Source organism: Cricetulus griseus, chromosome 5 (genome assembly GCF_003668045.3).
Source record: "Cricetulus griseus strain 17A/GY chromosome 5, alternate assembly CriGri-PICRH-1.0, whole genome shotgun sequence".
In the NCBI taxonomy this organism is placed as follows: domain Eukaryota; kingdom Metazoa; phylum Chordata; class Mammalia; order Rodentia; family Cricetidae; genus Cricetulus; species Cricetulus griseus.
The window spans coordinates 147,353,087-147,365,460 of NC_048598.1; the positions used below are offsets into that span (position 1 = coordinate 147,353,087).

The window sequence follows — 12,374 nt, forward strand, 5'->3', positions numbered from 1 at the left end:
AACCCCCCCTCCAAAAAAAAAAAAAAAAAAAAAAAAAAAAAAAAAAAGATAAATACCACCTTACTGGATATATGAGCTGTGATTTTGATTCTGTGTTTTACAAATGTTTTTATGTTTTTTGCTATTTATATCTTCATTGGATAACAGATACACACACACACACCACACACATACCCTTGTTCATGAAATGCCACACTCAAATGAACAGCACAGCATCTAAGGTTCTCAGAGAACAGAGATATATCTCATTTCGAGGAATTCATAAGTGCAGGGTATTCTTAGTAAGACCTCCCTGAATTTCAAGAGTTGTAAAGGAATAGTAAAAGTAATCCCACTACTACCTGCTTCTGTTACTTAAATTACAATGTTCAGTATGTCTGATTTTTTTCATTTATTTATTTTATGTGTATGGGTTTTTTGTCTGCATTTCTGTCTGTGTACTTTCTTCTTGCTTATATGAGTCTCCTTACTATGTCACTTCCTGCCTGGATCACCACTTCTCTACTATATTTCCCAGAATCCTCTTTGATTCCTAGTCCTGTCTAACTTGCTGTCTCATTGGCCAAACAGTATTTTATTCAATAATCAATAAGATAAATATACAAAGAAGTACATTCTCCATCAGTGCACCATGTTACTGATGGTTGTGAGCTGACATGTGAGTGCTGGGAACTGAACACCCCTATCCATCCCCCCCATTCTTGGGAAGAACAGTGATGCTCTGAACCACTGAGCTATCTCCCCAGTCCCACTTGTCAGTCTTTTAGTAACTTGAATATATGTTTTACTTGTCATAAAATTAGCTCATTTGAAATGTGCATTAAGTGTTTTTTTTAATACACTGTTTTTAAACATCACCACAATCTAATTTTAGAAAACTTTCAACACATAGAAAGAAACCTGTGCATATTTGCAATCATTACCCGTTTCCACTACACCCCTCCACCAACTTCCTGGTGTCTACTCCTCTGTTTACTTTCTCTGTGGATTTTCTTGTCCTGGAAACTATATGGAGGCCTACATTTTGTTGTTTTTTAATGTTTTCACGATTCATCTCTATTGTGTGCATCAGTGTGCAATTCCTCTTGAGACAGATTTGTATACTTGTAGCTGAGGCTGGCATTAAACTTACGCTTCCGGTCCTTTAGCTTTCCTAGTGATGGGATTATGGGCACATGCTTCATTGTCTACTTCATTCCTTTATTTCCCTCAATAATATTCCATTGTATTAGATGTATAACAACATGTTTTTAGTTTCTGGGTTTTTTTTTTTTTGGATATTATGAATAATGCTGCTATGGGCATGTGTGTACAAGCTTTTTGTTGTTATTGTTTTTGTTTTTGTTTTTTTGAGACAGGGTTTCCCTGTGGCTTTGGAGCCTATCCTGGAACTTGCTCTTGTAGACCAGGCTGGTCTCCAACTCACAGAAATCCACCTGCCTCTGCCTCCCGATTGCTGGGATTAAAGGCGTGTGCCACCACCACCCGGCTAAGGGTTTCTTTTATTTCTTAAGGCATTGTGTGTGTGTCTGTATGGTCCCTATGTCCATGTGTCCATGTCACAGTGTACATGTGGTGGTTAGTGAACAGCTTCCAGGAATAGATTCTTTCCTGCCATGTGGACTCAAGGTTGAATTCAGAGAGGGAAGGAAATTCATTGAGTGAATGTATCTGGCCATGAGGAGAATGGTTTGTCTTTTCTAATGTGTGTGGGGTAAGGTGGTAGTACATAAGTAAACAATTGAAAATAGATTGATTTCAGAAGTTGCAAGAGGGATAATGGAAAAAGCAGGTGAAAATTTTTTTGTCACTGAAAGTTGACACAATTGTAATGGAACTAAAGAGTATTTTAATTAGTAAATGAATCTGAAATTGTTCCCATACAGTCCAGATAATGTGTGCAGAGTAAAAGACCAGGTTAGCACTAGGTGAGTGTCCTATAGTAAAGCATATGTGAGATGTGCCAGGTTTGAACCCCCAGCATTATAAAATAACAATTATAATAGTAGGTGGCTTTTGTTGTTGTTTTTAATTAAGAGAAAGCCAGAATAGTGGTTACAGAATTCAGGAATAGAAAAAATATTCAAAGATCAGGAAACATCACTAGACTTAATGGTAAGAATAAAAAATGGTAATCAAGAGGCTGGAGTGATGGCTCAGTGGTTAAGAGCACTGACTGCTCTTCCAGAAGTCCCGAGTTCAATTCCCAGCAACCACATAGTCACTCTCAACCATCTGTAATGGAATCTCATACCCTTTTCTGATGTGCAGGCACACATGCAGACAGAATACTTTATGCATAATAAGTAAATAAATCTAAGATCCCATTATAGTCTCTTCACTGCTGAGCCATCTCTCCACCGCCCCCATAAATAAACAAATATTTTTTAAAAAGTGGTTAAAAGACTGTTACAATTTAAAATATTGGATCTTTGAAGAACTACAAGGCTCAATCTATATGACATACCAATATTTGATTGTTATAATCAGTTATTTTAAAGACAATGTAGACTCACTAGATTTAAAAAGATAGACAACTGTATTAAGCCATATAGAAAGATGGAATCTATATTTGGGGGAAGGGGTTGGAGAGGAAGGATGATTTTAAGAGAATTGGCTCTCTAGGTTCTGACAACAAAGTTCTCACAAAATTGGCTACCTGACAAACGGATTACCAGAGTGGCATCATAGGGTTTCTGGGTCCATATCTGAAGGCTTCTCAAACAGGAGGCTGATGGTACAGCTGACAGTCTGAAGATGAACAGTGCTGCAGCTATCAAAGCCCAGAAGATCTTGGGATTCTCCTCCAAAGGAGAGTAGGGTATCCCAGGAAGAAAGAGACTTTACCTTTTCCTGCCTTTTGTTGAGTATGATATGGGGAGAAACTAATTGGGTTATACCTACATCATGAAGGGCAAATCTCACCAATCACACTGATTTATACCTCTATTTCCTCTGGAAACACTCTCAACCACATCCAGAAATAATGCTGTCTTGTTGTTTTTTATCTGTAGTTCTGGGGTTTTGAGTCCATGGGTTTGTGTATGCTGACAAGCACTGTACCAGCTGGCCTCATCACCAACTTAAGAATCTTATCAATTGAATTTTAAAACTAGATGGCAAATTTTCTTTTAAATTAAATTATTTAGTCCTCCATAGTCTTCAAAAGACAGACCCTGTTGTAGTTGATGAATGAGATTTGGATTATATTGCTAGTAAGATGTGTCTCTTTTAGACCTTATTATAGGCATATTACCTATCTGACATGAAATTAAATAAGTAAATAATGAGCTAATCAGAATAACAAACTTCTGAAAAGTTGGGTTATAAAATGTCAAATGGCTTATATTTTGTGGTTTTGTTTCAGGCTGCAGTGCAGAATCTTGGAAGTCCTCCCTCCATTACATCAAAATGGTTTTGCTAATGGGCATGTGGGCAGTGTTGATGGAGAGACTATTGTCATCAGTGACAGTGATGATTCAGAAACACAAAGCAGCTCTTTTCAACATGGGTGAGTAGTTTATAGCTTAGTGGTCAGATTGGTGATAGTCTATTGCAATGTTTTCTTTCTTGCTTCTCCTTTTATAGTCATACTGTGGTAAAACATCCCTAAATAATCTATTTCCACAACAGATATTAGAATTTTCAAAATGCAAACCTAGTTAACTCTAATTAGCTGCTTAAGAACAGTCCTTGTTGCTGGGTGTAACAGTCCATGCCTTTGCTCCAAGCACTTGGGAGGCAGAGGTAGGTGGTTCTCTGTGAGTTTGAGGCCAACCTACTACATAGTGAGTAGTCAGCCAAGGCTACATAGTGAGACCCTGTGTCAAAAAACCAAAACAGAGTTTGTTTCTTGTGGTGCTGGGGATTGAACCTAGAGCCTAACGGGTGTAGTCAAGCCCTTTACTTATCACTGAGATGTATCTTCAGCAGCAGTTTCAATTAGTGTTCATTTTTTGGTGTTTTGTTTCTTCACCACTCTGTTCCTGTAACTCCAGGGGCAATCTCTTACTTTTCTATTGTTTCCATACTTCTACCCTTTCAAGAATGTAGCCTTTCCAGACTGGCTTCTTTCACTTGAGCATATGCATTTATATTCTCACTATATCTCATGATAAGATCTTGTTAGCTTGCTTCCTTTTTGGATGGAATAATACTGCATTACCTTAAATTATTACATTTACTTATTTTGTTTATGTTTGTTGGTGCTTGTGTGCTACAGCTTGCCTTTGGAGGTCATAGGATATATGGGAGCCAGTTTTTCCCTTCTACCACATGGGTTCTGGGTGTGGAACTCAGGTCATCAGGCTTGGGGGCCTTTACCTGAGTCATCTCACAAGCTAATATTCCAGTCTTATGTGCTACTTGACACTTACTGAAGGGCATTTTTATCATGGAGTAGCAAAGAGGACAGTATTAAAATTGATGTTAGTTCTGTATTCTTCCTATTTGACAGGTTAGTCCATATAATAGGAACAATTTCTGTTGGTCTCTGGTGATCATACTTCCTTAGAAAGAGTGCAGTTATTATTTTATCCCAAAGGAAGTTTTATGAAAGATCTACAGCAAAGCTCCATTAACAGTATTGTTGCCTGGCAGTAGTGGTGCACGCCTGTAATTCCAGCACCCAGGAAGCAGAGGCAGGCGGATCTCTGAGTTTAAGGCCAGCCTGATCTACAGAGCAAGTGCCAGGACAGCTAGGGCTCTTAATACAGAGAAATCCAGTCTCAAAAAAGCAAAACAAACTCAATATTGTCACCTCTTTGGATCGAGTAAATCTTCTTTCTCCTCATGATCCTGCTTGTGTTAAATATTCACACACACTTCTACCTCAGGTTCTTCAGCATTCTTTCTTCCTCTAAACTCATTTTTCTTAGATTTACTCCTGAGTTGTTCCTCATTCCCTCACCATCATCACAGCACACACCACACACACCTCTTTAAATGCCAACTTAATGGAAGGCATACCTAGTCAACTTCTCAAGTATCACTCCCCACATAAGATGGTGGCTTTTTTTTTTTTTTAATTTTTCTTGCTTTTATCTCTATTCTATTTTCTTTTTGGTTTTTACGGCATGGTTTCCCTGGAATTTGCTCTGTAGATCAGGCTGGCCCCGAACTCAAATCCGCCTACCTCTGCCTCCCAAGTGCTTGGATTAAAGGTGTGGGCCACCTCCTTCAGGTGTGTGTCCCATTATTTTTATTTTACTGATTACTGACTTTTGTTATTATAAATAGTATTTGGCATACTATGGGATTTCAACTACTGCGTGAATGGTGAACGAATAGGTGCCCCTTAAAGGTTAATGAGAGGTTAGTTGGAGTGAGGATTAACTGTGAACTATTTGCCATTTGTGCATGTGCTTGAACTAGACAAGTATTCTAATCACTGGTCTATGCTTCCATCTCTCCCCTCCCCTTTTTTTATTAGAAAGAAAATTATTTTACATGTCAATCCCAGGGCCCTCTCCCTCCCCTCCTCCCCTGCCCCCCCAACTAACACCCTGCCTATCCCATACCCTTTCTGTTCCCCAGGGAGGGTGAGGCCTTCCATGGGGGGGGGGTCTTTAAAGTCTGTCATATTCTTTGGGATGGGGTCTAGGCCCACCCCCAAGTGTCTAGCCTCAGGGAGTATCCCTCCATGTGGGATGGGCTCCCAAAGTCCATTCCTAGGGTAGCGATAAGTACTGATCCACTAAAGAGACCCCATAGATTTCCAAGGTCTCCTCACTGATACCCACCTTCAGGAGGTCTGGATCAGTCCTGTGCTGGTTTCCCAGCTATCAGTCTGGGGACCAAGAGCTCTCCCTTGTTCTCGGTCAGCTGTTTCTGTGGGTTTCACCAGCCTGGTGTGGACCCCTTTGCTCATCAGTCCTCCTTCTCTGCGCCTGGATTTCAGTTCAAGGTTTAGCTGTGGGTGTCTGCTTCTACTTCTGCCAGCTGCTGGATGAAGGCTATATATACTATGGCATATGAATTAGTCATCAATCTCATTATCAGGGGAGCCTCTCCTCTGTTGCTTAGATTGTTAGTTGGTGTCATCTTTGTTCTTCCATCCCCTTTTTACTTTTATTTTGAGACAGGGTTTCACTAAGTTGCCCAAAATGGCCTTGACTTGATCTGTAACCTTAGCCTCTTGAAGAGCTTAGCTGGGTTTACAGGCTTAAACCACTAGGCCCAGGCTTGACACTATGAAGAAAGTTAAAGTAATTTTAAGAACTCCCCCCCCCCCTTTTTTTTTCTTTTTGTTTGAGATACCCAGGCTAGCTTGCAGCTTTCTGTCATCTGAGGATGGCACTGAATTTCTGATCCTCATACCTCCTAATTCCCAAGTGCTGGGATTACAAGCAGCATGCTGCTATGCCATCTTTCCCTTTACTTTTCTACATTTTTTTTTTAGCTCAGTTGGTAGACTACTTACCCAGCATACATGAAGACTTGTGTTCAATCCCCAACCACACGGAAACTGCAAGTGGTGGTACATGCCTGTAATCTAGCACAACTAGATTACAAAACAAACTCAAAGCCAGCCCAGATTATCTGTGACCCTGTCTCAAAAAAATTATATACACACATGCATATACGTAACAGCTAAACGGTACCAAGTAGTTATTATTCATTTCCAGCTACTTTATTCACTCAAGGAAATTTTATTGAATGAATAGTTAAAATGCCTACTAAGATTGAATTATGCCTTGTGTTTTGTCTAATACAATGTGAAAGCTATCTAATTTACAAAAATTTTAGTTTAAATAAAACCACCTAAGATTGTATGATAGCTGGTGTAGAGCTCATCTTTATTTCTAGTATTTGGAGTTAGAAGCATCCTGTCCTCTGAGTTCAAGGCCAGGTAAAGCTATATAGAAAGAAAAAGAAACAAAAGAGAAAGAAAGATTCCGTTACTACAATGTGCAAAGAAATGAAGTTTTAAGAATCTCATGCTTTTAAATGATGAACTGATTTGGGTCTGTCCTCTCTTATTTTCAGAAAGAAAAAAGATGCGGTTGATCCCTTGTTATTCAGGTACAGGGTGCAGCCCACTAAAAAGGAGATATATGAGTCTGCTGTCGTAAAAGCAACACAAATCAGGTAAAACTCAGTATTTTCTTTATAGGCATCTAAGTGAGAAGTTTTAGTTTAGAACAAGTGGATGATGTTGCAGTGATTGATTCTGCTTGTAAAGTAAGTGTATGTTTATATGTTAAAATAGTAGTAAAATTATCCTGAGCCCCCGGTTAGAATTGCAAATTTTTTAAGCTAATGAGTGAAGGACTCTGTTAGTACATTTTCACTTTGCCGTGCTGTGTATGTACATCATGTTCTTTGTATTCATCTCATCATCCTCTCCTGCTTCCCACACTGGTCTCCTTCCTCTTACCTAAGCATCCCCTTCTACTTAAGTGGTTACATTAATTTATGGTCCCGTTGGCAGTGTATATGGACCCCACCCCACATGTTCACTAGTGTTTGTTTTCTTTTTAAAGTGGGGTTTTGAGGGATTTTGTTGTTGTTTTCTGGTGGGGGACAGGGTCTCACTGTGTAGTTCTGGCAGGCCTGGAACTCTATGTAAACTAGACTGGTCTTGAAGTCAAACTCAGGCAGAGATCTGCTGGCCTATGTTTAAAGAGTGCATCACCATGCCTGCCTGTACATTCTATTTTTAAATACTTATTTTTAATTATGTGTGTCTGTGTGGGAGTATGTCTACATTACTGCAGGTGCTCATGGATACCAGAGGTGTTAGGTCACCCTCAAATTGGAGTTACAGGCAGTCGTGAGCCAATTGACCTGAGTACTGGCAGCCAAACCTGGGTTCTCTGCAAGAGCAGTACATTCCCTTCACCACCTCTCTCCAGTCCATTTTGTTTTGTTTTCTTGATAGTAGCCATTCTTTCTTGGAAGAATGAAACCTCGGTGTGGTTTTAATAAGCATTTTCATGATGGCCAAGGATGTTGAACATTTTTTCATGTTTACTGGCCATTTGTATTTCTTCAAGACTGTTCAATTCAGTTACTTGTTGATTGTACATTGTATTATTTAGCTTATGTAGGGCTATAGGTGTGTATGGGGGGTGTACTTTTGTATGTGGAGGCCAGAAGTCAATTTAGGGTGTCATTCCTTAGGAGCCTTCTCTAGTCTTGCTTTTTATTATTATCTTTTTAAGATTATAATAGAATCACAGCATTTCTTCCTTCCCCCTTCTCCTTCCAAACAAAGCTCCTATACACCCCTCCCCACTCTCCTTCAAATTATTGGTCTCTTTTTTCAGCAGTTTTAATCTAGACATAGTAATAAAGAATAATGTGTTGGGGCTGCAGGTGGCAGGTTCCTAGTCCCACGATGGGACATCAAGGATCTTGGTCCAGGGGCAGGTGAACGGCAGGCGGATGGGGAAACAGAGACCTGTAGACGTGACTCATATTGAAAGTTTTATTGAGGGGGAGGTAAGAAAATAAGGTAAAGAGACACAGGACAGAAGAGAGAGACAGGATAAGTCCTGTCTGCCCCAGGGGAACAGCAGGAAAGTGGGCGGGGGGGGGGGGGTCTTTCTTTTAAAGGGGTCCTTTGCACTTGCATGCAGGTAGCCATGGAACTCTGGCCTGAGTGCATTCTGCCAGGTGACAGGGGCAGGCCAGCATAATGCTTGAATCCTTACACACACACACACACATACATACATACATACATACACACACACACACACACACACACACACACACACACACACACACACACACTCCTAAATATAACTATGTTGAGTCCATATAATGTTACTTGTATGTACATGTTAGGGCTGACGATTTGGCACTGGACAAGTGGTTAGTGTGTTCTTCCCTGGGAGGTCCACCTTTTCTACTCCCAGTTTTGCTCAGCTGGTTGTAGGTCTTTATTATCTGTGTGTAAGCTAAAATTTTATTTCTGGGTACTGAAGAGCTGCTTCAGCAGGGGGTTCAGGTCTCAAAGAGGATGTGTGGAGTCGGGGTGGGAAGAGAGATGGACAGGATCTGAGGGTAGATTGGGATGGCTGCCAGCAGCTTTAATTGAAAAGAGACCACACCTTTTATACTGTAGAGTTGCACATAGGATTAAAAGGAGACAAGGGGTGTGTCAGCGGGGGTGTGGCTTGAGATCAGGGATTGAGGAAGCTAGCATTGACCTTGACAACAGGCACAGCCATATGTTAATGGAGGGACCACAATTCCTCTTGCTAGAGATAAGAAGAATGACTGCTTTAGCAAGCAGAAACTTCCTCAAGTCTCCAGGGAATGGAGACCCTTATCCAAACGCCTGGCTTGGGAAAAAGACTTCTGGGGAGCAGAAGCTATACTTCAATTTCTTTGTATTACTGTATGGACCTGTTCCCCTCATACAGGTGTATCTAGTAAATATCTAACTTTCCTGTTCTTAGTGTAATTAGGAAGCACAATGGAATTCCAGGTTATTTGGTGGTGTGTTTTTTGTTTTTTTTTTCTCCCAAAGAATTATTTTGTTTATAGAGGCTACCCTTGTACACATTTTTATCCTTTACCAAAGCCCACACAAAATTTCCCAAAGGGAAAGGCATTACTATTGAGAATCATTAAAAATGAAAGTAAAAAGGTGCTGCTAGAAATGCTGCAATGTGGAAATGCTGGAATTTGTCAGGCAGAATGGTCCATGTGGTCCTTGTCACTTGGAAACAGCTTACAGGAAGGACTTGGTAGTGTAAATATTTTGTTAATTTGAAATAGATCTTTATAACCTTAAATTTTTTTATCATCATTTAAAATGTATACCAACTTAAAACAACTTAACACAGTTGAATTTAAGTTCCATAATAAACACAGACTTAAAGCTAGCTTACAGTCGTATAATTTGCAGAGAGTTTATTCCATTCTGCAGGTGCTTCTTTACTGTGTTGATGGTTTCCTTTGTTATGTAGCTTTCTAAAATTTTAATGCAATTGTATTTATCATTTTTAAATTATTTCCTGCTTTCCTGAAGCCCCAGTCAGAAAAACGTCAATCTGAAGGAAGAGGAGTAATGAGTACTTAATATATAAAATAACTCTAGGGAACATGGGTATGTTTTGGAATCCCTATTTTTGACTCTCATCTGACAGTAAATCTACATTGGAGTTACAGTTGTGGACTGCCATGTGGGTGCTGGGAACCCAGGTTCTCTGTAAGCAACGCATGCTCTAAACCACTGAGCTGTCTTTCCTGCCTCTTATAGCTCTTGTTAGGGTCAAACTGAAAGACAGTAATATTCCTGAAGGAGGCTTGCTACACTAGAGTTGAACTTCCCTTGTTAATGAAAATGTCTTACTAACCAATGATAGCTAATTGCCATTTATGGCTAGTGAGCCCTTGAAATGTAACTAGTAAAAATGAGGAAAGCCCATATGTGGCTACTAGCTACCAGATCAGACAATGCAGACTTCAAGAATCAATTTGCCTCATTATCAGCAAGTTATTGCCTTCTGCTTGCCAGCTGCTCTGCAGTCCTGGGGCAGCAGCAGAACAAAAACCTTAAAGGTTTTTGGGGTTTGAGGAAGGTCCCTGTTACACCTCCTGTAAGGTTTATTGACTGTAAACTTTCTGTGTTTGCTTGAAAGACAGGCACTGAATTTACTGAATTTAACACAACATTGTTGTGCTGGGTTTGTTTCCTTTTGGTTTTTGACTGTTTTGGTTTTGTTTGTTGTGTCCATTACTGCTATTGTTGCTTTTGAGGAAAAATACAGTTGTATGCTTGGAACTTACTTTTAATTTTCTTTAATTTTTATCTCTAATTTGTTGGCTGTTGTATGAAGTTTAAATACAAAGGGCTTTAAAATTTGTTAAGATCAATATTCAGGTTTGCTTACAGTGCCCATGTGAATTGTTAATTTAGTTGATGCAGTGTCATAACTAATCATTTTTATTTTCTTCTACCAAGTGTAATTTTTAAAATAGTATTTTAAAAACAAATTACTACTTATTTCTTTGTATCTTTAAAAAACAAATACATACACTGTTTTTATAATAGGCTTTTTATAATTGATCCACTCATGTTTTCTAAGTTTTGGCATAATCCCTGTGTGTAGTTTCTACTAAGGTCTACTAAGTACCTTTGGAGGATGTGTAAGTCCTTTCCTGGACTAAAAAGTCGTGTATTAATTGCAAGTAAAGATGAATGGACTAAAGGGTAAACTGTGTGATTTACAGGCCACACTAGCTTCCATGATGAGTTCTCTCTCTTTTTTTCCTTTGTTTTGTTTGGTTTTGGTTTTTCTTTTAAATTTGGTTTGTTTTGGAGGGGAGGTTGCAAGGGATGAGGAGATAAGTAGGATTGGAATGGATGATGTGAAACCCACAAAGAATCAATGAAGATTAAAACATTTTAAACATATACTGATTATGGAGTTCTGAATCATTAGTACTAATTCTATCCTCTTTCTCCTAACATCAGCAGGAGAAAACACCTATTTTCTCGTGATAAACTAAAGCTTTTTCTGAAACAACACTGTGAACCACAAGATGGAATCATTAAAATTAAGGTAATAAAAATAATGAAATTATATATCAGGAAGAAATAAAAATAACAGTTGTATATTGCTATATATTTGTAACATTGCTAAAATATTTCAAAGATGGCTAAAATTGCTGTCATTTATGTGTGTAGCTAATTTTTAGTACCTTTTAAAGTATTTTTGTTGAATTGGATATTGTTTTCTGAATTATTATTATTATTATTATTATTATTATTATTATTATTATTATTATTTCTGAATTATTATTAGGTGGCCATCAGCCAGCCAGCTTTGTGCCTAAACAAGCACTTAGTAGCTGAGCTGCATCCTAAGCCCTGAAAACCAAGATTTTAGAGACCTTCCATTATACATTAAGTAAAAAGTAAAAAATGGTAAAAAAAAAAAAAAAAAAAAAGGAAGAAGAAATAATAATCTTTAATGTGAGCTATTTAAATCACATTAGATAAAGAAGGGTAAAAAAAAAAGAAAAAAGAAAATCAGACATAGTGGTGTATGTCAGTAATTCCAGCACTTGAGAATACAGAGGAAGGAAGACCATAATTTTGAGGCCAGTCTGAGACATATTGAACTTTATTTAAAAAAGCACGTGGGGGAGCGAAAACTGGGTCAGTGGCTCAATGAGTAAGTACATTGTGCAAGGAAAGAACTTGAGTTCAGTGGATGGTATGGTGTACTCAGCAGGCAGAGGCAGCAGATCTCTTGAGTTCAAGGCCAGCGTGGGCTACAGAGCAAGTTCAGGACAAACTTGTGTTCTGCTAATAAACACAAATTGTCTAGTAGAATTCTTCCTGTTTTGTTAATATTGACATTGTTGTAGTTTGCTTTCCTGAAACATTTCTGTGAATGGCCTTATTCTTT

The 12,374-nt window shown here is 38.7% G+C and overlaps 1 protein-coding gene across 5 annotated transcripts in view; it reads left to right on the plus strand.

Moving 5' to 3' along the window:
* Baz1a (bromodomain adjacent to zinc finger domain 1A) overlaps positions 1-12,374 on the plus strand; it is an 81,165-nt gene that overhangs the window by 25,845 nt on the left and 42,946 nt on the right. For 4 of the 5 annotated variants that reach the window (XM_027419709.2, XM_027419706.2, XM_027419710.2 and 1 more), the window contains exons 4-6: positions 3,368-3,511; positions 6,988-7,089; positions 11,435-11,522. In XM_027419709.2, the coding sequence (XP_027275510.1) occupies positions 3,368-3,511; positions 6,988-7,089; positions 11,435-11,522 (334 nt within the window). The remainder of the gene's footprint in view (positions 1-3,367; positions 3,512-6,987; positions 7,090-11,434; positions 11,523-12,374) is intronic. The other variant, XM_027419707.2, reaches the window with a different exon arrangement.